The sequence below is a fragment of the Macrobrachium rosenbergii genome, chromosome 6, assembly GCF_040412425.1.
Source record: "Macrobrachium rosenbergii isolate ZJJX-2024 chromosome 6, ASM4041242v1, whole genome shotgun sequence".
NCBI classification, from domain to species: domain Eukaryota; kingdom Metazoa; phylum Arthropoda; class Malacostraca; order Decapoda; family Palaemonidae; genus Macrobrachium; species Macrobrachium rosenbergii.
This window is the reverse complement of record NC_089746.1, coordinates 5,979,909-6,007,194: the sequence shown is the minus strand read 5'-3', so window position 1 is coordinate 6,007,194 and position 27,286 is coordinate 5,979,909. Positions and strand designations below refer to the sequence as shown.

Here is a 27,286-nt window from a genome sequence, read left to right as displayed (position 1 = left end):
ATATATATATATATATATATATATATATATATATATATATATATATATATATATATATATATATATATATATATATATATATATATATATATATATATATTAGAATACACTTCTATAAAAATAGCTCAAAACACCTGAGAGAGAGAGAGAGAGAGAGAGAGAGAGAGAGAGAGAGAGAGAGAGAGAGAGAGAGCGCAATTGGAAAGACATAATAACGTATGAAGTTCTATAAGTATAATCTGAGGAAGTAAAACCCAATGTATACAAATCCATGAGAAAATTATATTTTTAAAATTGAAACCCCCCAAAAACCTCAAGCCAATTACATAAAGAAAAATTTACAAATTGCACAGAAAATAAATTCCCTTCAAAGCACCTTCCTTCAAAGACAGTTACTTTTAACATCAATATAGAGAGCATTGTTTGATGTACTCTAACTACGGTTATATCCATCATAAAAAAAGAGACACGGTCTCACCATCAATTCTTTTCTAGACGTTTATATTCGACCTGTCTTTTGTTTTCATTTTTAGTTTTCTGTAAAGGAAAACTATTGTGCCGGCTTTGTCTGTCCGTCCGCAGTTTATCTGTCCGCACCTTTTCTGTCCCCACTTTTTCCGTCCGCCCTCAGATCTTAAAAACTACTGAGTCTAGAGGGCTGCAAATCGGTATGTTGATAATCAACCCTCCAATCATCGAACATACCAAATTGCAGCCCTCTAGCCTCAGTTGTTTTTATTTTATTTAAGGTTAAAGTTAGCCATAATCGTGCCTCTGGCAACGATATAGACTAGGACGCTAACGGGCCGTGGTTAAAATTTCGTGGGCCGCGGCTCATACAGCGTTATACCGAGACCACCGAAAGATAGATCTATTTTCGGTGGTCTTGATTATACGCTGTAGAGGCTGTACAGAATACTAGATTGCACCCAAGAAACTTCGGTGCATTTTTTATTTGTTCTCAGTGAACTCAACACAAAACATTTCATAACTATTCAAAGGAATGCTAAAACCCTCTTTTGCTCCACAAATGTCTAAACGAGCGAAAAGCAAAATTATTTTTCTTGCTGTTTGGCTCTCAAAAAAAAAAAGCTAGTTAAAAATGCGCCGAAGTTTATTCGGCGCTACAGTATATAATCAAGACCACAGAAAATAGCTCTATCTTCCGGTGGTCTCGGTACAATGATGTAAGAGCCGCGGCCCATGAAAATTTAACCACGGCCAGGTGGTGGCCTATCCTATATCGTTGCCAAAAGCACGATTATGGCTAACTTTAACCTTGAAGAAAATAAAAACTACTGAGGCTAGAGGGCTGCAATTTGTTATGTTGATGATTGGAGGGTGGTTGATCAACATACCAATTTGCAACCCTCTAGCCTCAGTAGTTTTTAGGATCTGAGGCCGGACAGAAAAAGTGCGGAAAGAAAAAAATGAGGACGGACATACAAAGCCGGCACAATAGTTTTCTTTTCAGAAAACTAATAATAATTATAACTTCATCCCAGACCAGTTACACAGGAGTGTTAACAGATCGCGGCAAGATAACTTACTAATGCCACATAGACCTTTTATTTCAGTTAAATCATATCTTGAAGTTTACAAAGCTATTGAGCTCTCTCTCTCTCTCTCTCTCTCTCTCTCTCTCTCCCTCCCCGGGCAAGTCATAAAAGTGTGTTGATAAGTCACATAAGGATTACCATTCTCTGAAGTTAACAAAGGTATTGAGATGTTGCTTATATTCTCTCTCTCTCTCTCTCTCTCTCTCTCTCTCTCTCTCTCTCTCTCTCTCTCTCTCCCCCGGGCAAGTCATAAAAGTGTGTTGATAAGTCACATAAGGATTACCATTCTCTGAAGTTAACAAAGGTATTGAGATGTTGCTTATATTCTCTCTCTCTCTCTCTCTCTCTCTCTCTCTCTCTCTCTCTCTCTCTCTCTCTCTCTCTCTCTCCCAGGCAAGTCATAAAAGTGTGTTGATAAGTCACATAAGGATTACCATTCTCTGAAGTTAACAAAGGTATTGAGATGTTGCTAATTCTCTATTCTCTCTCTCTCTCTCTCTCTCTCTCTCTCTCTCTCTCTCTCCCCCGGGCAAGTCATAAAAGTGTGTTGATAAGTCACATAAGGATTACCATTCTCTGAAGTTAACAAAGGTATTGAGATGTTGCTTATATTCATTCCTCTCTCTCTCTCTCTCTCTCTCTCTCTCTCTCTCTCTCTCTCTCTCTCTCAGGCAAGTTATAAAAATGTGTTGATAGATCACGGAAGGATAACTTGTTAACGCCACATAGACCATTATCTTTAAGTTACACCATCCTGTGAGGTTTACAAAGCTATTGAGATTTTGCGTATATCCTTCTCTCTCTCTCTCTCTCTCTCTCTCTCTCTCTCTCTCTCTCTCTCTCTCTCTCTCTCCCTCTGCCCAATTAGGCCGCGAGAAAGTTAAGCCAAAAGTTATCGAAAGTCAGTCCCGAACCCACACACGCTCAGTTTGCAAATACGCTTTTTTTTTTTTTAACCCTCTTCTATCATCGTCGTTAACTGTGTGGTTCTTTTATTCCAGGGATTGAGAGAGAGAGAGAGAGAGAGAGAGAGAGAGAGAGAGAGAGAGAGAGAGAGAGAGAGAGAGAGAGAGGCAGGTAACTGGAAATGGATTGGGATGTCAGAAAATTGTCTTTTTTTTCTCTCTCTCAAAAAAGTTGAACCATATGCCTTTGGTAACAAATGCCTGTAGGCATATGAAGGCGGCTAAATGTATTTTAGAAACCAAGAAAGGTGAAAGGAATATCTAAACCAGGGGAAATCCTTTAAATTCCCAAAAGACAAATATTCAGTCACTAAAGACAAATTTTGGAACTGGAATGTAAAATTTAATTTTAGGCATTTGGTAAAATATGCTTGTAGGGTAATTTCTTGAAGATAAGAAAGGTGAAAGGAATATTTAAATCGGGGGAAATTCTCTAAATTCCCGTAAGACAAATATTCAGTCACCAAAGACAATTTTGGAATTTGAATATAAAATTTAGGCCGAAGGCCAAGCGCTGGGACCTGTAAGATCATTTAGCGCTGAAACTAATGTCGAAACAATTGTCAGGAGATGGTGGTAATTATCATGAAAGAAAGAGAATATGAACGGAATTATAGTAAGAGGAATAATACTGCAATGGACCTTTTGTTTAGGGCTTAGACCGAACCGTTTAACTATCACAAATTTTGAAAATTTCTCCTAAACAATATCTAACATGAATGACTAACTGTCATCCTTTTTTCATTATTTATTTGAACCAATAAACCTGAAAATAAACTAAATCAATGGTGGTTTTCAATCATAACGAAGCACTCCACCTGGACAATCATTTTAATGAAGAGATGAAATTGCATGCTTTTAAATTGCCTGCTAAAAGAAAATTAAACTAAAATTTTACCAGACATTCGCATGCACCACCAATCCCATTATCAGACAAGTAAAAACTGCGCCGAAGTTTCCTCGGCGCAGTCGAGTTTTCTGTACAGTGTATAATCAAGGCCACCGAAAATAGAGCTAAATTTTGGTGGTTTCGGTATAATGCTGTATGAGCCGCGGCCCATGAAACTTTAACTACGGCCAGGTGGTAGCCTGTCCTATATCGTTGCCAGACGCACGATTATGGCTAACTTTAACATTAAATTAAATAAAAACTACTGAGGAGGCTAGAGGGATGCAATTTGGTATGTTTGATGGTTGGGGATTGGTTGATCAACATACCAATTTGCAGCCCTCCAGCCTCAGTAGTCTAAGGGCGGACATAAAAGGTGCGGACAGAAAAAAGTGCGGACGGACAGACAAAGCCGGCACAATAGTTTTCTTTTACAGAAAACTAAAATGTCAGCGAAATTGTAGTATATCTCGTACACCAATTTATCTTTATCAGTCAGACGGCTGACTGTGCCGCTGTCACTCTTACAATCAACTAAAAATGTCGGGATAAGAAAATGAAAATAAAAATCAGTATATTGTTACAGTAAATTTCTTGTATTATCACTAGTTTCTCATTGGATGGGTGGGTATCGTTCTCAGCTAGCGCTCTGCTGGTCCCGGGTTCGATTCTCCGACTGGCCAATGAAGAATTAGAGGAATTTATTTCTGGTGATAGAAATTCACTTCTCGTTATAATGTGGTTCGGATTCCACAATAAGCTGTAGGTCCCGTTGCTAGGTAACCAATTGGTTCTTAGCCACGTAAAATAAATCTAATCCTTCGGGCCAGCCCTCTCTAGGAGAGTTGTTAATCAGCTCAGTGGTCTGGTTAAACTAAGATATACTTAACTTTTTGTAATATCACTAAAGCATAATAGGCTACCAGTCAACCTAAAGTGTTAAATGAGGCAAAATAAATAAATAAATAAAAATCAGTATATTGCTGTAGTAAACCTCTCTTAATATCGCTAACATTATAGCAATCAACTTAAACAATTAAATGAGAGAAAAAATAAACAAATTAATTAAAGTCAGTATATTGAACCCAATATCAGAGTTCACTTTACCCTAACAGGTAAAATGTTAACGCCCTAATGGAGAAGAGGCGGGGGCTGGGGATGGGCCGCGGAGATGGGGGGAGCCGGACAATGAAAAACATTTTTTCGGATACAAATACCATGCCATTTGGGATGGTTCATTCCCACTCCCTTCTCACCCTCTCCACCCACACCCCCCCCTTTCCTTTCCCAGGACAATCTTTTGTACAAAAAGAGCAAAAACAAAAAAAAACACCCTCCCCTCCCTTTCCCCTCCCACCTTTCCCTGGACAATCATTTGTACGTACAAAAAAGACCAAAAACAGACAAAAAGCCAACCCTCCCCCTCCCTTCTCCCCTTCCCCCTTTCAATGGACAATCATTTGTTCAGACAAAAACCCCCTTCCCCCCTTTCAATGGACAATCATTTGTACAGAAAGAGCAAAAACAGACAAAAACCAACCCTCCCCCTCCCATCTCCCCTCCCCCTTTCCACGGACAATCATTTGTACAAAAAGAGCAAAAACAGACAAAAAACCAACCCTCCCCCTCCCATCTCCCCTCCCCACCTTTCCATGGACAATCATTTGTAAAAAAAAATAGCAGAAACAGACAAGTAAAACAGCCTATCACAATCCTCTGTCAAATCCTGGGTTTCAGCAGCTTTCGGCGGCTGGAAAATAGACAGCAACGTTGAAAAACAATAAGACCAAACACCCACTTTACCACCGAACGCTCTTTTTTTAAATTGAAGTATCCATCCCCAGATTATACACGAAATGATATAGATATCAAGGGAGGGTATCCGGACGTATTTATAGAAGTTCGGGTGATGAGGTTCATGGGAATGTTTGCAGGTATACTGTAGGGTTTCATATACTGTGTAGAGAGAGATGACAAACTATCACATATATTTTATATATATAATGTATATATATATATGTATATATATATATATATATATATATATATATATATATATATATATATATATATATATATATATATATATATATATATATATATGTGTGTATATGTATGTGTATGTATATATATATATATATATTTATATATATATATATATATATATATATATATATATATAATAAAATATATACATATATGTATATACATATATATATGGAATATGTGTATATATATATTTTCTCCTCCTAATCCTATTCCTCCTCCTACCCCTCCTCCCCTCCTCCTCCTCCTCCTCCTCCTCCTCCTCCTCCTCCTCCTCCTCCTCCTCCTCCTCCTCCTCCTCCTCCTCCTCCTCCTCCTCCTCCTCCTCCTCCTGCTTTTGCATTCTTTTCCACTCATCCTGCGCACCAACCTCCACCCTCAGTTCCTTCCGCTTGTATATTTATTTATTTTTCTCCCAAAGCAGCATCTGAGTCTCTCTCTCTCTCTCTCTCTCTCTCTCTCTCTCTCTCTCTCTCTCTCTCTCTCTCTCTCTCTCTCTCTCTCCGCTTTTCTTTTCCCCCCTGGTGGGCGAAAGATCATTCCCTTTTTACAGTGCGATTCACATGGGTTCTTGAGACTATCTAGGCCGCAAATAGTGTTTTTATGTTGATGAAGCTCCAGCCTTTCATATTATATATATATATATATATATATATATATATATATATATATATATATATATATATATATATATATATATATATATATATATATATATATATATATATATATATATATATATATATATATATATATATATATATATATATATATATATATATATATATATATATATATATATATATATATATATATATATATATATATATATATATATTATATATTTATATATATACATATATATATATATATATATGTGTGTGTGTGTGTGTGTACGTACGTGAATATACATAAATATACTCCTAAGCCGAACAGAACGCCGAGATCATCCTCATCATACAAAATAATATTTGCGGCCTCGATAGTCTCATGAACCCTTACAGCCAGTGGAAAAGAAAAGCCGATATGAGAGAGAGAGAGAGAGAGAGAGAGAGAGAGAGAGAGAGAGAGAGAGAGAGAGAGAGAGACTCAGATGCTGCTGCTGTGTGAGAAAAATAAATAAATAAATAAACAAGCGGAAGGTACTGCAAAACAGGAGGAAAGGAAGGAGGATTGAAGTGGTTTAGAATAAAAGAGAGAGAGAGAGAGAGAGAGAGAGAGAGAGAGCTTGAGGAAAGACGAATTAATGGGAAGGGTTTGGGATAAAGCGAGAGACATAGAGAACGTGTACAGTAGTTTCTTACGATAACCTTCCCATTTTCTATACAAAGTAAAGTCCACTTTCTATCTTAATTCAAATAGCAATCTCTTAACACTTGTTTCTGTTAAATACATCTAATTTAATTTAATTCCAAAATACCTTTTGAAAACGTTTGAATTTTGTATCTATAAACATTTCTCATTACTTTCCGAGCTAAAATGCAGCATCTAATTACTTGCGGTCAGCTGGTCACCACAACTGCATAGAAAACGATGCATTCACTACAAGACTAGCTAATGCAAGCTAATAATTTGTGGGGTCGGAGAATTCTACAGTGGATTTGAAATCGTTTGCTATAGACCTCTCACTCGAATCGCACTTATGCAAATATTTAACTGATATTGTTGTCAACATCTATAGCTACCTTGTCACCTACCGGTCCTAGTCATTTAGGCCGTAACATCCAAACTGGCAAACGGCCGAAAAGGGTGTCTATACAGTAATACTTTGATCCCCGAGGGGCTAGTACTAAACACGGAGTCCCAAGGGGCTTCCGCCATGTCTTACGGCATAAACTTCACATGGCCTAAAGTTGTGACGGCCTAACAGGTTCACGGCCGAAAATAATACGGCCTAATCGTCCCGATCTTGTCACCTACCATGTTATAATTACTTAAAAATAATGCAGCCACATGCATTAATAATTTTTCATTTTTTACAGACTGACTTTGCTTGACTGCCTGAAGATGTTGAAACACTCTTCTCCTTACCAGTGCTTAAACCACTTCTTAACCTTTCTTTATTGATGATAATTAAGAGTTATAACTTTTAATATATTTGCTGGGAGGGGGCAAGAGAGGCAGGAGGACTGATCAAAATGATTTTGAAAATTCAGTATTTTCGTTATGTGTTTTTCCTGTTGTTTTTGCACGATGAATTCCGACTAATTTTGGCATATAAAATTTCAATTCATAATGAAAGCTTTAAAGTTAAAAGAATAATATCTGTAAATAAGGTCTACAATGACTTGCAAAGTTTTTGTAGTCACAAATACATATATTGTCATGAAAAAACAACAAAAAACAAAAACACTTCGTTTTTCCACAAATAATGCCGACATTTTGGCTTATAAAATCATTTCATAATTAAATATTTAGTTGAAGGATTCATATGTCAGTAGATAAGATCTACAGTGACTTAGAAAATTTTTGCAATCAACAACGCACCCATCATAAAAAAAACTAACAATACGCTTTTTGGTGGTCCACTATTAATGCCATCTACAATGTCGTACAGAAGTTTATGTCGTCATCAATACATTATCATAAAAATAAAAACAAAAAACGCGATTTCGTTTTTCCACGAAAAATTATGGCAATTTTGGCATAAAAACACTTCATAATGAAACCTTTTAAATTACAAAATTTCAAATCCATACATCTGTAAATAAGATCCACAACGACTTACAAAGTATTTGTCGCCACCAACACACGCATTATCATAAAAAATAAATAAATAAAAAGAGATCCAGCATAACAAGTCGCACTTTCCCAACCATATTGACTCCCCAACAAAGTTGGAGAAGGGAGGGCTCACTTTGGCGGTCCATATTTGCATTCGGTCCGGCTTAATGTACTTCTATTTCCACTGGATATTTGCCCTCCTTTTCCCCAAAACTCAATTTCCAAAAATCCTTCGGGGCCGTTTCACGGGCGCTTTCTTTATATTGGCAATGCATGAAAAATTCACCGGGATATCGCGTGATTTCGATATTGTCTTTCCGATTGGATTTTTCTTCCCTGGCTTTGATTAAAAAAGGCGGGAAAGCAGGTGTTTTCATTAGAGGAAGGAAGGAAGGAAATCAGGTGTTTTAATTATAAGAAGGAAGGAAATCGGGTGTTTTATTTATAGGAAGAAAGGAAGAAAATCAGGTGTTTTAATTATAAGGAAGGAAGGAAAGCAGGTGTTTCAGTTATATGAAGGAAGGAATTGCTTAAATCAGGGGTTTTAATTATAGGAAGGAAGGAAGGAAGGAAGGAAATCAAGTATTTTAGTTACAAGAAGAAAGGAAGAAAATCAGGTGTTTTAATTATAAGAAGGAAGGAAATCAGGTGTTTCAATTATGGGAAGGAAGGAATTGCTTGAATCAGGGGTTTTAATTATGGGAAAGGAGGAAGGAAAACAGGTGTTCTAATTATTGGAAGGAAAGAAGGAAATCAGGTGTTTCAATTATTAGAAGGAAGGCATTGATTGAATCATGTGTCTTAATTATAAGAAGGAAGAAAATAATGGGAAGGAATGAATTGCTTGAATCAGGTGTTTTAATTATAGGAAGGAAGGAAGGAAATCAGGTGCTTTAATTATAGGAAGGAAGGAAGAAAATTATGGGAAGGAATGAATTGCTTGAATCAGGTGTTTTAATTATAGGAAGAAAGGAAGGAAATCAGGTGCTTTAATTATAGGAAGGCAGGAAGGAAGGAAATCTGGTTTTTCGATTATAGGAAGGAAGGAATTGCTTGAACCAGGTATTTTAATTATAGGAAGGATGGAAGGAAATCAGGTGTTCTATTTATTGGTAGGAATGAAGGCAATCAGGTGCATTAATTTTAGGAAGAAAGGAATTGCTTGAATCAGGTGTTTTAATTATAGGAAGGAAACAAATCAGGTGTTTTGATTATTAGAAGGAAGGAATTGCTTGAATCAGGAGTTTTAATTATAGGAAGGAAGAAAGGAAATCAGGTGTTTCAATTATTAGAAGAAAGGAATTGCTTGAATCATGGTTTTAATTATAGGGGAAGGAAATCGGGTGTTTTAATTACAGGAGCAAAGGAAAAGGTGAATTGCTTGAACCAGGGGTTTTAATTATAGGAAGGAACGAAGGACATGAAGTGTTTTAATTTCAGGAAGGAAGGAAGTAAATTAAGTGTTTTAATTATAGGAAGGAAGGAAGGAAATCTGGTGTTTTAATTATAGGAAGGAAGGAAGTAAATCAGGTGTTTTAATTATAGGAAGGAAGGAAGGAAATCAGGTATTTTAATCATAGGAAGGAAGGAAGGAAATCAGGCATTTTAATTATAGGAAGGAAGGAAGTAAATCAGGTGTTTTAATTGTAGGAAGGAAGAAGTAAATCAGGTGTTTTAATTATAGGAAGGAAGGAAGGAAATCAGGTGTTTCAATTATTGGAAGGAAGGAAGTAAATCAGGTGTTTTAATTATAAGAAGGAAGGAAGGAAATCAGGTGTTTTAATTATAGGAAGGAAAAAAGGAAATCAGGTGTTTCAGTTATTAGAAGGAAGGAATGAAATGGGGTGTTTTAACTGTAGGAAGGCAGCCATTTCTTGAATCAGGTGTCTTAATTATAGGAAGAAAGGAAGAAAATAGTGTTTTGGTTGTAGGAAGGAAGGAATTGCTTGAATCAGGTTTTAGTTATAGGAAGGAATGAATTGCTTGAATCACGTGTTTTAATTATAGGAAGGGAAGAAGGAAATCAGGTGTTTTAATTATAGGAAGGAAGGAAGAAAATCAGGTGTTTCAATTACAGGAAGGAAGGAAATGCTTGAATCAGATGTTTTAATTAAGGAAGGCAGGAACTGCTTGAATTCGGTGTTGCCGTGTCATACTTTGGATAAGCTAATAATAGTTTTTGGGATGTAGTTATTGAATACATTAATAAAAATAATGATTATTTAATTATCAATTTTGTTGATCAAATTTGTTGACCCAGGTCTCCCTGCTAGTATATTAATTATGCATGATTTTGAAAACCATAAATTGAAAAGAGAGAGAGAGAGAGAGAGAGAGAGAGAGAGAGAGAGAGAGAGAGAGAGACTCGGAGAGACAGCCAGACAGACAGAGAGAAAGAGAGAATTTGAAAAGTTTCTGCTTGTCAAACATAAGTCCACTTATTTCAGTTTAACACAAACACAGTTTCTGGAGAGAGAGAGAGAGAGAGAGAGAGAGAGAGAGAGAGAGAGAGAGAGAGAGAGGTTAAGAGAGGTTAACAATGTTGCAAAGGATGATCGGCTTATATTTTGAAAGAAAAATTTCAAATTTCAAAACAAACAACATTAAGAAGTCTTACGACATGGAGATTGTGAAGGAATTAAATGCAGACCATGTAAAGTTCATAAGGCCTGGTCTCTCTCTCTCTCTCTCTCTCTCTCTCTCTCTCTCTCTAGTATAGTGAGTGCTTTTACTGAAATGTGTACACTTATATTTGACATAGGGTCTCTCTCTCTCTCTCTCTCTCTCTCTCTCTCTCTCTCTCTCTCTCCAGTAGTGAGAGCTTTTACTGAAATGTGTAGCTTATAATTGACAAGGTCTCTCTCTCTCTCTCTCTCTCTCTCTCTCTCTCTCTCTCTCTCTCTCTCTCTCTCTCTCTCTCTCTCTCAAGTGTCAAGAGAGAATTAAAGGAAGAAAGTGGGAGTGTCTTCTTGCTTTCATTTTTGTTCTTAATAATTTTGGTCTATAACCTTTCTCTCTCTCTCTCTCTCTCTCTCTCTCTCTCTCTCTCTCTCTCTCTCTCTCTCTCTCTTCTCTTTTATCAGTCCTTTCTACTGCATGTGAAAACAATTCAGTGACACACCTTTGCTTTCAGGGGCTCCTTCCTCCGCCTCCGCCTCCGCCTCCGCCTCCTCCTCCTCCTCCTCGTCCTCCCTCACCGCTCTCTATCCAATCAATACAAGACCGACCGGAGGAGTAGAGGCAGAAGAGGAGGAGGAGGAGGCCGTTTCACACACGTCCCCCCAGCAGCCCCTCCTACACCAGTCTTACACTCCACTCCACGCTGCTGCTTCTGCCGTAGGTGCCGTTGCTGCTCCATTGCTCCAAGACACTCCGGGTGGAGGGGGGAGAAGGGCCCTTCAGGATGCAGATCAAGGAGATGCCGAAGAGGAACTCTACTCGACTTCGACAACAACAGCAGCTGGAGGTTTCAACAGTGATCCACTTCGTCGTCGTCAGCGTCAGAGATCTCTTGCCCTATCGACGACGCCTTCTCCATCTCTGTTCCTTCCTTCTCAGCCTCCTCATCTTCCTCCATCTCCCTCGTCTCCTCCTTCGGCAGCATCCTTGCAAAGTGCTAGCCAGCATCAAACCCCCTACCGCTACCAATCTTCCACGTCAGTTCGCCTCCTAAAGGCGTCGTCCCTCCGCCAGGGCGATACCAGGGCGATGCCCTCATACGTAATGAAGGAGTACCTCCCCTCCGGGAAAATGTCCCGGGTGCTGTCCAGCTCCACGCATTTGTCCTCTCCGTCACATAACAAGGACCCAGCCAAGAGCGCCCTGCCGAAGAAGTCTTTTCTCCTGCAACCCCACCATCCTCCGCCGTATCCTGTCCCTCCCCGCCCTCCATCATCGCCTCCTCCGTTAGTCCCACTGTGGCCGGATCCCCCTCCCCCTCCTCCTCCTCCTTATCCTTCACCTAACCCATTCCCACAAAAAATCCTTTTCCCCCCGCCCCCTACCCCTGTTCAAGATGTCCTCCAGTCTTCCACCGTGGGTTCCATAAACCAGCCGAGTCGACCAGAAGGGAGGAAGAAAAAGGTCGGTAAGGATGATGACATTCCAAGGGTACGGGAGAAACATTCCAGGATTCCAGGCGTACCGAAAGGCGCACCAAAAGCTGATGACTCAGCCAAACAACTCGGCATTCGGTCAGCTTCGATTGTGCACATGAGGTCAAACAACCTCTACTCTGGCAGAGACAAGAACGTCTATTTTTTACGCAGGTCTGAGTTCTTCGACCAGGAGAGAATGCGCCCCGTCAGCGATGGCGGCGGGTATCCCCAATACCAACAGCACATGGACGAACAGAATTACCCAGAGCCTCCGCCTTTTAACTACGACATCGAACCTGCGGTGAAAGAGTCAGTAACACCGAGAAAAGAAGACGGCAATTTTCAAAACACCCGCCAAATGCTGACCGATAGAATCAACATGACAAAGGCGTTTAGGGCACAATCAAATTACCCTCTGGACAACTGGGATGACCAGCATCCTGAAAATCTGCCCTTCAACCAATCACCTGGTGAGGAGGAATCACTAGGAGAGTATTCGAAGAGCGAGCTCGATGGCGCGCAGTTGAGGGAAGAGGGTTCTATGGGTTCCATGCAGGAAAAACAACGGAGGAAAGAGGTGAAAGGAATAAAATTTAAAGGACAAAGGCAAGATGGAAATCTGAAAAGTGCTATTATGAGCTCCAAGAACAACTATAGGCCTGGAGCATTTAGGGTGGACCGTTTACGCTCTTCGTACACGAATGAACCTGAAGGCGACAAAAAAAGCGACAAGAGAATTTCAAGAGTGACCTCTGACGTAGCAAACGCTTCCAGTCTCACTGGACAGGACTACGATAACGAGACCACAGGCAACGTCAACGAAGTGACCACCGAGGCGCAGCAGAAGGTCAACCTCGAAAAGCTGGAGATGGAATTGTCTAAGAAAGACGAGGAAGCAGCCAGTGACCTTTTACTCGCCATTTCAATCCTGCAGCACCACATGATACCCAGCTTGCAAAAGGACGAGGAGAATGAGGCGAAGGGCAAGGCGGTTAACACCTCAAGGGCGTCTGACGGTTCTACAGAGAACCACCAGGAGAAAGACACCAAGTGGGGACAGCATCACTACCACCACTACAACATCGAGATACTCGATTCTCAATCATCATCCTCGTCCTCCGAAGTGGGATCAGAAAATGAGGAAGATGAGGAGGAAGGGAACGGACACGGAGGACTATCAAACAAAGGACTGACGGAGGACAAACCCAACGGCACCGTCGTTTTCCAACCGGTGCACGAGGTTCCTCTGCTCCCGGAGCACCAGGCCTGCTACAGGTGGTTCGTCTTGGTGCTCGACGGCAACTGCTCCGTCATCAAGCAGAGGATGTCCGCCTTCGTCATCTTCCTGAAGGCGGCCCTTTCGTCCAAGCTCTCCATCGACTACAACGACGTCTACGTCCCTTCCGTCTTCTGCGACAACACCTTCATGGTGAACATCAGCCTAGATACTATCAAGAACCCGCAGGCGGAGATCAAGCTGAGACTCCTGGCGGAGGCCAACACGACGCTCCTCGAGATCTCGGAGGAGATCTTCTACCTGGAGAAGATCCTGACCAAAAGGGCCGACGACGACGGGCAGGACATGCAGCCTCTGGTCAAGAAACCTGATGACGTTGAGTTGGTGATCTACATAGCCGTAGGTTGTATGGTCGTTTTCATCCTCCTGTCGGTGGTCATCGTGGCCCTCATCAGGGTCTGTCGACAAGAGGGAGATCAGATGGACATCGGGAAGACTATCCCTCATCAGCCACTGCAGCGGCCCTTCGACTTCCCCATCAGGAGACCCAACGTTATTTATTCACACAGGTTAGTAATGCTTCTAATTATCATTATTGCCTTCCATGATATGCTGCCTTTTCAAAGCATTAGGCTTTTATGCTTCAAGAAATTATTCATATTGTCTAGATTAGCCTCTAAACAGTACATTATAATTATTCTAATTATTTTTCCTTTTTCTAATAATGGGACAGTCTCAACTGTGCACTGTGTTTCAAGGAATGATTCATACTCTCCAAATCAGCATCAGAATACTACATTATTATTATTGCTGTTATTAATTTTCATTTGTCTTTTAAGGGAAGTGTCTTAACTGAACTGAAAATGCTCCCTGGTTATTAAATCTGAAATTACAACTGGAAAATTAACTGCTTTCAGAATACTGACACTGCAGTCCTTTAACTGTATCATAGCCAATACAATTTACTAATTATTTAAGCATTCATGGCCTTTAATTGTTAAAGATAGAAAATTCTATATTTAATAACATGGCCTCTATAAATATCATTTCAGCACTAAACATACGAGTACGACAGACGAATTTTAAAAAAATAAATAAAATAAAAAAAAGTCAAGTACCACAGCATACCAATATTCATTGTATAACCTAAATATCATGCAATTTTCAATACTAAGCTTAGATAGTATTCAAATTTTAAATCTAATTTCCTGAAATCATAAGCTAAGGCGCAATTACTTATCACTAAAGACGAGGATCCATAGCATTAAATACAGGAGGTAATATTTGACACTGAATAAGTGAATAAATAGCCTATATAGATAAATAAATAAGGAAATAAAAGCATTCAGATTTTGAACATTTTCTTATAAAATTTGATATGCACGAGATTAATAAATAAAAAGATTTTTTTACTAATCCATTATTCACATCTAATGTTTTTCCCCTTCGACACTCTCTTAAAATAACCCTCTTAGTGAAATTATTATGTCTTTTATAATTTTTCTATTTTGTTTTATATTTATCTCTACATCTGTGTTCAGTTCTCCGTCGTTTACTCCGCTTCTTCCCCTTGGGAACAAGTCTGATAAGATCTTTCAGTTCCCTGTCTCGTTACCCTTTTGTGTATTGAAGGAAAATGTTTCTCCCCAAATGAACACAAAGACAAGAACGCCAAACAGATTCAGGATAAGGAAAGCTTTTGTTAATATATCAATCGAAATTGAGTGAAGTCTTTTCAAAATAATTCCAGTTATTTCCAATAGACATACTGTGGTAATTTGCAATGAATGTATGAGCGTATTGGCCAGCCTTAATTGATTATCTAATGTTTACAAAAAAGAAAATATGCAAAATATTTGAATCATATTTGCTAAAATGTGCTTGAACCCAATAGGAGAGAATAATAATAATAATAATAATAATAATAATAATAATAATAATAATAATAATAATCACTTAAACAAAACTAAACCTCTCTCTCTCTCTCTCTCTCTCTCTCTCTCTCTCTCTCTCTCTCTCTCTCTCTCTCCTACAAGCGTTTCTCTCTCTCTCTCTCTCTCTCTCTCTCTCTCTCTCTCCTACAAACGTTTCTTTCTTTCTCTCTCTCTCTCTCTCTCCTCACAAACGTTTCTTTCTTTCTCTCCCACTCTCGTTTCTCCTCTCTCTCTCTCTCTCTCTCTCTCTCTCTCTCTCTCTCTCTCTCTCTCTCTCTCTCTCTAACAAACGTTTCTTTCACTAACTCTCTCTCTCTCTCTCTCCCACAAACGCCGCAGGTTCAGCCAGGCGCTGATCCCGGACAAATGCACGTCGACGCCTTCCAACAGGGTGGAGAACAACCCTTCCTCCGGCGGGAGAGGCAGCATAGGCGTCATGGCAGTGACTGGATCCGGGCGAGGATCAGTCTTGAGGTATGTCCTTCAGGAGGAGAGTGGTGGTGGCGTGCGTCAAGTGATTGCAAGCGAGTGTTCAAGAGTTCTCTCTCTCTCATATACATATATGTATATATATGTATATATATATACACATACATATACATATATGTATATATATATATGTATATATATATACACATACATATACATATATGTATATATATACATATATATATATGTATATGTATATGAAGAGACAGACAGACGGACAGACAGACAGAGACATAGAGAGAAGGCCGAACTACTAAACGGTCGTTTGTAATTATTTATATGTGTGTATATATATATACACATACATACATATGCATATATGAATGTGTATATATACACATACATATATACATATTTATATTTATTCACACACACACATATACATATACATATACATATACATATACATATACATATACATATACATATACATATGTGGTGAACAAGTCATCCAAATGTTTCAGCAATATACAACAACATTCAATGAAAATAAATCAGTACCGCAACATATCACAAATTAACAACCTGACAACATTATTGCCAACACTGCCAACAGCCGGACAAAACACGAACACCAACAGATACGAACACAGCCCAATACAGCGACTACAATAAAATACAGCGACAATATCTACTGTACATCCAAACGAAGCAGCCACTAGAAACCTATCGAGTCAATCAAAGGAGAGAGTGAGTTCCGAGCTACCTGCGAGCATTAATAACGGCCATTAATAGCTGAGATAATAATAACGAACTGCGATATTAATTCAAATGGAAGACAGTAAATCATATCTATTAAGCTATGAGAGATTCAATGGCCAGTCGATTATGAAAGTCCCGTGATGGATGAAATATTGGAATGTCTTTGCTAATAATGCCCAGTGAGAGATGAGTTCGACGGTCCGACATATCGAGATTAATCTCCTTTTTGAGAGAGAGAGAGAGAGAGAGAGAGAGAGAGAGAGAGAGAGAGAGTTTGATAAGAGTGAGAGAGAGAGAAGAGAGAGAGAGAGAGAGAGAGAGAGAGAGAGAGAGAGAGTTTGACACTCTTTTTGAGAGAGCGAGAGAGAGAGAGAGTGAGTTTGATAACTTCCTTAAAGAGAGAGAGAGGGAGAGAGTGTTTGATAGTCTAATTTAAGAGAGAGAGAGAGAGTTTGATAATCTCCTTTGAGAGAGAGAGAGAGAGAGAGAGAGAGAGAGAGAGAGAGAGAGAGAGAGAGAGAGAGAGAGTGTTTGATAATCTCCTTTGAGAGAGAGAGAGACAGAGAGACAGAGACTGAGAAAGTTTGATCATTTCCTTAGAGAGAGAGAGAGAGAGAGAGAGAGAGAGAGAGAGAGAGAGAGAGAACCAGGCACATGATGATATTCAGTTCCTCTTTAATCAAGAGTGGCCCGAATAATACGTCCTATATATCTACCAGTGTCGTAATAATAATTTTGGAAACGTGGTGGAATTTCTAATAATCCTTCCTAGCATCGTTCAAGTACTTGGGGAACGAGGCTCTACAACGAAAAGGCTTTTAGAAGAATATTAGAAGTCAAATAGATTTACAGTTCGAAATGATTGATATATATATATATATATATATATATATATATATATATATATATATATATATATATATATATATATATATATATATATATATATATATATATATATATATATATATAATATATATTACATATTTGTACATTCATGCATACACACACACACAACACAACCACTCATTCAAAACCAGAAATACATGCAAATATTCATCTGCTTGCTTTATGCTTTTGCAGGCATTAAACAAATGCAGAGGCAGATAAAAATTCCAGTGCGCCCGCGAAGAGCAATCAATGCAAATGAATTCGAACACCTATTGGCACCTCCGAACGGCAGTAAATGAAGCCACTTCGATGCATTCGAATAAAATGGACCCCCTCCCCCCCATTCTTTTTGATGTTCGGGTCGGAAACTCAAAATAGTTATTATATTGGAATGAGGAGTTGAATGGGGAAGCAGCTTATGAATAGAAAGGAGTTTGGGAGAGGTCGGTTTTTGAGAGATTCAGGCTCTTGTCAGAGTTCTTTTCTATCTGCTGCGGTGAAGATGATGATGATGATGTGTGTGTGTATATATATATATATATATATATATATATATATATATATATATATATATATATATATATATATATATATATATATATATATATATATATATATATATATATATATATATATATATATATATATATATATATATATATATATATATATATATATATGTATATATATAAATATATATTTATATATATAAATATATATTTATGCATATATATATAATATATATATATATATATATATATATGTATGTGTATTTATATATACATATATATATATATAAAATATATCCAATATCAAAATAATATCATCCAAGGAAAATATATATAAATTATTCAGCCATGGGAATGCTAAATAAACTAACTGCCTAAGTTAATTTTTTCTAAACTTTTTGGGAAATTAATAAAAAAATTCACTTTTTTACTTTTTTATTATTGTCATTTGTTTTTACACAGCTCTCGATAGAAAGATAGAAACACTCATAGACCATTTATTCCTACAGCAAAAACGTTAGATATAGAAATAAAACAAAGAAAAATTTATTTTAGTAAATTACAATATTCAAACATCAACCATGACTTAGGCAAAATTATAAAACATACAATTGCTCAAAAAATAGTAATAATATATAAAATACTTGTACATCCTGAAAACTTTATTTATAATTTCTGGAAATAAAGAAAGATCTTCTATAGAAAAAAAAAAACTGAGATAAATACTCCAAATAAAGTGTAGGTTCCTACTGTGCAGTAGTTTAATTTCATTACTCATGAGGCAAAGAATCAAAGTTGTAGCAGTCTTCTGGCATTACTGTTTTCATGGACTGTAAGTCATTAAATTTCCTCTTTTAATAGGGAGCCTTGAGGGGAACAGTGGGATCCACTTAATTTCAGTGTTTTGAACTCTATGTGGCAAGTCTTCCCAGGTGGATTGAGAGTTGAATGACAACTTGTACTGTACTTTTCCATCGCTTTTATACTTCAACCCATGCAGATCATGAACTACTGGGTCTCCTGTCTTTTCCCAGGTCTGATGCTGTGTGAAGTATGCTCTATCCATCTTCATGAAGTCTTGGTGTTTCATTTGTTTGACAATGTTTGGTGATGGTTTTGATCCTAGTACACTGGATAGAATTGCATAGTCACGCTCAGTAAAGACATCAAAAACAATCTTTCGTTCAATGGTGCTATGCATGGAGTCACATTCCATCTGTTTGTGACCTAGCAACGAGGACTTTTGAATGATGTTGATGTCATACTTCAAAGCGGGGGCAGAATAAGCGTTGGCAATGGCAATGTCCTTCTGTTCTATTGTTGGTTTGATCCATCGCTCCAAATTACAACTTCTTTGTAAATTTGGGTTGAAAACCAAGTGCCTTCTCAAAATGAAGATGTATTGCAGACATGCAAAAACTTCTGAACTTCTCAAGTCACCTTTTCTGTTTCATATTCAGAGGTAACAGTAACCTTTCTTGGAAGCAAGATCATACAGTGTAAAGTTATGCACCTGTAGCTTTGTCTTATAGTACATGGTATTTTGCCATTGTCTTAACGAGCACAAGATGGTACAGATTGTAGATCCATAGTCCAAACAGACTTACTGGCACTGGCACTTTCCTTATCTTCTGCTTTCTCCTTCCTGGTTTCATTGTTGAAAGCTTAATATGTTTGTCTGTAGTATATTTCATTCTTTAGAAATGTTGCCATGTTTGAATGAATAACAAACGTCGCATTGATCTTTTCGGGCGGATGAAGACAGAAAACTTTTCCTCATTTGAATCTATTCCTAAGTCCTCTGAGTTGAACAGCTCTTACTCCTTTCTTGTCAGCCTCCATTTTGTAGCTTAAGATGAAGGTTTGCAATAGTGGTGGGTTTACAAGAACTTTTTGTCCCTATATGTTGGTGAGTTCCTGCAATAATGTGATTCTACAGTGGGCAGTCCATTTAACCAATCTGTTTTAGGAATTTATTATCTAAATCACTCACTTTAGCACACTTTCCACTCTTGGGGCCACTTTGGCATGATATCACTGGCTCCTGATTGGCTGTCAGTTGACGAGGATGACTGTTCTGTTTTACCCTCCTTAGCCTGTACCTAGAAGGGGTATCTGTTTCCATCCTACTTCATTCATTCTTTTTTCACTAAGCTCTTTACTCAAAGAATTCAACTGTGCTTACACAGCACATTGCCTAGTTTTAATGTTTTAGATGTGGAAAACACTTCACCTGGTTGAACCACGGCCTAAGAAAAACCACGTGTCCTTGTTTACAATGAAGAGCTGAGCACAGCTGATTCATCATAGAAAATGTTTAAAATATTCAATAAAAGAAAATGATTTTTGATAAGGATTCTTTAGAATATAGATTTGGGGCAGTATTATTTTTTTTTTTGCCCAGGTCACAATCATGACTTAGGGGTTAGTTATAATAATGCCTAAGTCACTATGTCTTTTTTATTGGCAGAAAGCTAACTTTTGGGAAATTTTTCCACTTACGTTATTTGTCATCTGGCTTTTACAAACAAAAAAGTATACCAGTAGGTGCACCATCATATTAGCAAAGATTTGATTTAGGCAAAATCCAAAAATCAATGAAAAATGACTTAGGCAGTTAGTTGATGAGGGTGACGATGGGGGATATATAAGGAGTGTATGTGTTTTATATATACAGTAACAGTTCAGTAATAAAATATTACGTCCAATATCAAAACCAATATAATCCAAGGAAAAGCAACGAATTTATCGAGCCATGGGAATGCTAAATATTACCTCCACTAGGTAATATTATTTACACGTCAACTAAACTTAACTGAGCCTAACAAATATTAAAGCAAAAAAATTATTTTTGAATACTTTTTGCATCGGAATATTTTACAATCTCTCATTATTAAATATTACCTCCACGAGGTAACATTTATTCATACAGCAACTAAACTTAATTCTATTAAATATTAAAGCGAAAAATTTGTTTTAAGTAAACTTTGTAATATTCAAACATCAACTAAACTTAACTACGCATAAGGAAAAGCAAAGAATTTGTGCCGCCAAGGGAATATCTGAGGATTACACACGGTAATTAAGAGGTGGCAAACTGTGTATGCAAAATCGCCCGCTGAAAACTCGAGTTGGGTTCTTCATCAAATTCTAATTCCGGAACCCTCGTCAACGAGAGATGATGATGAAAATACCTGTACCCAAGTTCCACCAGGGGACAGGAAGAAGGGAGGGAGGGACGGAGGGAGGAGCTTGGCAAAGCCTCGTTTATGAAGAGACGATGTGGAAGCTGGGAGGACGACGACGTCGACGATTCCGTCCGAACTTCAAAAAGATGGGACCCCTATATTACCTGATACCTGATACACTCGCCTGGGAAAAATGAGAATCGTTGGGGTCGTTCTGGCGAGTTAGGATGATGCCAAAAACACTAGGGAAAAATAAGAAAACGGCAGGAGTTAACATCTTATATATGTATACTTCATATGTTTGTGTATATATATATATATATATATATATATATATATATATATATACAGAAACAAGTGCCCGAAATATATTATTTGTATATATTTAAATAGTGTGTGTGTGTATTATTGTGTGTGTGTGTGTAGTGTGTGTGTGAAAAGTACATTCATATATATGTATATATATAATGTAAATATAGATAGATAAATTTATCGTGCTTCTGGCAACGATGTATGATTATACTCTGCAGCGGCTGTACGGACAACTCGATTGCGCCGAAAAAACTTTGGCACATTTTTTACGTATATTTTTATTTATGGAGGTAATGCTAATTGTGATGATTACAGTGGAATCACTTCTGATATATTTCTTTAATTTGTTTCAGTAATTTTTTGCTACATTGACTTTATAATAGGTAATGTGTTTCTGAACGTAAAAGGTCATTAAGCAGAATGAAAAAATTACTTATGCACAAAATTACTGAAACAAATTAAAGAAATATATCAGAAGTGATTCCACTGTAATCATCACAATCAGCATTGCCTCCATAAATAAAAATATACGTAAAAAATGAGCCAAAGTTTTTTCGGCGCAATCGAGTTGTCCGTACAGCCGCTGCAGAGTATAATCATTATCACATCGTTGCCAGAAGCACTATTATGGCTAGCTTTATCCTTAAATCAAATAAAAACCACTGAGGCTAGAGGGCTGCAATTTGGTGTGTTGGATGATTAGAGGATGGATGATCAACATACCAATTTGCAGCCCTTTAGCCTCTGTAGCTTTAAAGATATGAGGGAGGAGAGAAAAAGTGCGGACAGAAAAGTGCGGACAGAAAGACAGACAGACAAAGCCGGCACAGTTTTCTTTTAAGAAAACTAAAAACCAGATTTTTGTGGAAAACTGTTCAACCCTTTCGCCTTTACGGCATTCAGATGTACAAGGAACATTCGTTAAACGTACCGAATCCGTATTTGTCAAGATTAAGGTGCAAAGAGAAGGAAGATTATGCCAGATCACAGATACCGGAACTGAGAGAAAATGGGAACTCAAAGAAAATGAGACTGAACAGAAAATGAAGACGTGAGAAATCCGAAATTTTAAGTGTTATTTTTGATACAACAGTATAATGTATATATATATATATATATATATATATATATATATATATATATATATATATATATATATATATATATATATATATATATATATATATATATATATATATATATATGTATATATGTGTGTTTTAAATCACGACAAGGTATAAAAGTGATGATTCTATATGTATGTGTGTGTGTTTTTAAACACGACAAGGTAAAAAGTGCTGATTCTAAGAACAACAAAGTTAAAGTGAAAAACAATGAGATGCCAAGTACTGTGACCATGTCTTGATAATGAGACGAAAGTACTTACCATCACAATGTTCCACATTTCCTTCTGTGGCTGTAATTTTGTTCATATATATATATATATATATATATATATATATATATATATATATATATATATATATATATATATATATATATATATGTGTGTGTGTGTGTGTGTGTGTGTGTGTGTATGTATATATATACATATATATACACATATACAGACACGGACATACATACATACATACATACAGTTTCATAAGTGGCTGCAGACTGTCCAGACCCAAAGCCTCCAACATACGTAATCACGCGTTGCACTGCAAAACCAATATCAATTTTGCAGGTTTTAAAATCATATCTTCCACGCAAGACGAGGGGAACTTACCACTTAGAGTCCACCATGATTAAAACTACCATCCCCTCGTTAAACACCCTGACAGCTTTTTAAACGCTTTAGTTTCTCTTTTAATTCACTTTACGTAAGTCAGGTCCGTCTTTGTGGTGATTTTTAAAATACTTTATTTTTTGTGTTTTTTTAGTAAGATTTTAAGTTAAACTTTATCGTAAATTACAGCCTTCAAGATGCAACGAGATATTGCCAAGCGCCGTCGGCAAAATTAACTGTTGTTTTTATATACGTGGTGCCTTTTCCTAGATGCCCTCTTGATAGCTACATACATACACACATACGCATACACACATACGCATACATACATACATACTATCTAGCATGTACCTTTGCATGTAGAATATAAGCAAAACAGCTTGAACTCACAAACTGATGCCCAGCTCTCCTGAGAAAGGTACAAACCAACTGACTCCGTAAAACATCAGGAAACTCAGGAGGGAACGAAAACACACAATAAAGACTCCTTTGCACTCCCGCCTCGACCTCTCATGTTGCACGATACCATAAAAGCGAAGAAAACCATTTCTTGCAATTGCAAAAGGGTGCTTCAAGGGGAAATGTTTAGAGGAGGGAACAAAGAAAAAATTAGGAACATTAAATCCGAGAGAGAGAGAGAGAGAGAGAGAGAGAGAGAGGAGAGAGAGAGAGAGAGAGAGAGAGAATGATGAGAAAAGAAGAGGAACGTTAAACCAGAGAGAGAGAGAGAGAGAGAGAGAGAGAGAGAGAGAGAGAGAGAGAGAGAGAGAGAATGATAAGAAAAAGAGGCACGTTAAATCAGAGAGAGAGAGAGAGAGAGAGAGAGAGAGAGAGAGAGAGAGAGAGAGAGAGAGAGAGAGAGAGAGAGAGAGAGAATGATAAGAAAAATGATGAGCGTTAAATCAGAGAGAGAGAGAGAGAGAGAGAGAGACAAGAAAAATTGAACATAGAGAGAGAGAGAGAGAGAGAGAGAGAGAGAGAGAGAGAGACAGACAAGAAAATTGAACAGAGAGAGAGAGAGAGAGAGAGAGAGAGAGAGAGAGAGAGAGATGAGAAAAAAATGAAACATTATGATAAAAAAATGAAACATTAAAGCAGATAGAGAGAGAGAGAGAGAGAGAGAGAGAGAGAGAGAGAGAGAGAGAGAGAGAGAGAGAATGATAAGAAAAAGATGAGCGTTAAATCAGAGAGAGAGAGAGAGAGAGAGAGAGAGAGAGAGAGAGATAAGAAAAATTGAACAGAGAGAGAGAGAGTGAGAACTATGATAAAAAAGTGGAACATTAAAGCAGAGAGAGAGAGAGAGAGAGAGAGAGAGAGAGAGAGACGCCAAGAAAGCTAATGAATGAATCCCAAGACATTGCGGTCCAACGATTTAACAAATGGAAATTTGGGGTTCTGTCTACAAAGCCAAAGATATTACTCTACGCAATATCAAGTTTCATCAGTCCTGTAACATAATTAAGCAAAATGACGATTCAGTGATGGCTACCTCCTTTAATTTCAATTCATTGTAACCGTTTGTGCATGAATTCAATTTGAAAATTTTCAGAAAATTCATTAAGCACAATTCGTTTTTCCGAATATTGCTTCCGCCGAAATTCCCAAAGACTTTAGTTTTCATTAGCCAATTATTAAACTAAATTCGGCTGGCGTGTAACGAGTTCCCGTTCAGTCAATCAAATTTTATTGTTTTATGGGTACAGCAAATGTCAGTCAGATGTAATCATCCTTTATGTAATCATGGTACCTTTTGAAATTCCTAAGCAATGTATGTCGTTTCTAGAATTCATCACTAAATTCTGCCTCACCTTCAATAAACCAAACTACAGTATATTATTTACGGGCACATGAAAATGTCAGTTTAATGAGATTACTTTTCGTGTAACTGTGTTACCTTATGGAATTCTTCCGTAAAGCTTCTCAGTTTCTAAAATTCATTAATAAGTTCTGCCATAATATATTTTGCATTACCTTTGTGTTGATCATCACTGGTACACATTTTCCCTCATCATCACAGATCAGTTACTGAGTCTTATTCCTCTTCTTCAATACGTTTTATGTAACTATAGTAGCCTTTTGAAATTCCTTCGTTATGCTTCTCAGTTTCTAAGACTCATTACTAATCTCTGTCTTACTGTATTTACATCATGTTGACCACCATCGATACACATATTGCTATCTCCACCATCAGAGAACTATTTTTAAACCTCATTCTTCTTCTTCTTCGCCATCTTCTTGATAAATTCTGCTTTAATATATTTATATGTCTCTGTGTTGGCGATCACTAGCACATTTCAAAATCGACAAAGAACTGTCACTGAGTCTCATTCTTCTGAGTCTCATTCTTCTTCTTCTTCTTCTGTATCTCCCACAGGTACGACACTCAGTTCGCCGGCGAACTCATGATAGGAGACGAAGACTTCTACAGCATGGGGTCAGCTATAGACGACTCTTTCAACGACCGCAGGGCACTCGTGCCCAGCCGAAGACGCACCACGAAGGTTCCGGGGGAAGACGTCATCATGGAGGAAGATATAGTGGAAGAGGAAGAGGAGGAGGACCTAGAAGATGACGACGAAGAAGAGGAAGACGACGACGTCGACGAAGAACCTGATGACGATGTCACTGAAGAGAAGAACAAGGTGGCGGACGTGTCGCGAGAAGGGGCGCGCTTGAGCGCATTGCAGGACAGGGGGGAGGTTGCGGAAAGATGTCACTTCCACATATCGGGAACCATGAAAGACGTTGAGGCTTGTAGACCTACGCCGAAGGAGAGCAAAGTGCCCACCAAAGAAAACCTGGAGATAAAAGCAGGAAACAAGGGGCGACTAGAAAGCAGAAACGCCGTCGCGAGCTTCGTGACTGGAAACGCCAAGCCGGACGCTTTAAAGAGTGAGCCTAATAAGTCCAGGCCACGCGCACCCACCCACTCTTTCAAGCCCAGTGACGCTAGACCTATAGGCGAGGGCGCCAAAGAAGCAACACCAGGCGCCAAACCAGGCAACACCTCTAACGTCACCGGAGGCACAGTACTTGAAGACACGGCCGGAACTCGCACGAACGAGCCTTCGACAAAGGACACGCCCAAGAGGAGCAGAGAGGAAGAGAACACCACCAGCAGCGGTCGAGCCGCAAAAGCGAGCAGTCGGGCTAAGGAGCTCCTGGGATCGCGCCTGCGCGGACGAAGGAATCTTCGACCAGGCTACGAGGTCGTGTTTAAGGGCATCGATAATCCCTGCTACAACAGATGATAACTCTAGCTCCTCCCGCTAAAACAAAACCAACAAATCTATTAATCCTCCCCCCGTCAGGTTCTTGCTTCTATTTAAATCAACACGGTTTTTCTTTTTTTCGGTGTTTTAAAATGATGCTAAACTTTTTATTTACACATGGGGACGCTTCACAAACAGGATGATGCTCTACACTAAACGAGCACATCTGTGATGCCCCCTGCTGCTTATAGCAAGACGTACCGAGGTCCTTCTACAAGAATAAGCTTTAAAAGAAGCCCTTAGAGAACAGTTACTTTCATCTTAGATACTTTACGTCAAGTGTTACGTGGAGGGACGTTGCATCTGAAGTGATTCCTCCAGTCAAAATAATATTTTCGTTTAACAGTCAAGTTCTTTTATACCATTTTTTCCATGCAGAAATTCCTAGAAGCATCTCGACCCTGCCAAAGGGGATAAAAAAATAGATAAATGCTTAAGTAACCGCAAAAAGAAAAAACGACAGAGCTCATACAAATACTAGAATGCTTATTATATGTCCATCTTTAGAAAAAAGGAATTAGCTTTTAATTAATGGGTTACTACTTTCGAAACTAGTGAAAGTCATACGAGAATCTGCTTAAAATAAAATAAAGTGCCAATAAGATTAATGCGTAGTCCTTGTTCGTTTGTACATTGTCTTTTCTTGTTATTATTTCACAGAACGATACTAAATTTATCGTCGTATTCACATAAGGAAATGAAAGCAAGGATTATTGGTCACCAAGACTGAATGGACGATA

General features: G+C 38.0%; 1 protein-coding gene across 1 annotated transcript in view; it reads left to right on the top strand.

Annotated features, from left to right (window-relative positions):
• The window catches only part of LOC136839129 (uncharacterized), a 239,315-nt gene extending 212,312 nt beyond the window's left edge, over positions 1–27,003 (top strand). The window contains exons 4-6 of the mRNA XM_067104798.1: positions 11,317–14,086; positions 15,791–15,925; positions 25,649–27,003. Coding sequence (XP_066960899.1) covers positions 11,317–14,086; positions 15,791–15,925; positions 25,649–26,525 — 3,782 coding nt within the window. The 3' untranslated portion in view covers positions 26,526–27,003. The remainder of the gene's footprint in view (positions 1–11,316; positions 14,087–15,790; positions 15,926–25,648) is intronic.
• The last annotated feature ends 283 nt before the right edge of the window (positions 27,004–27,286 follow it).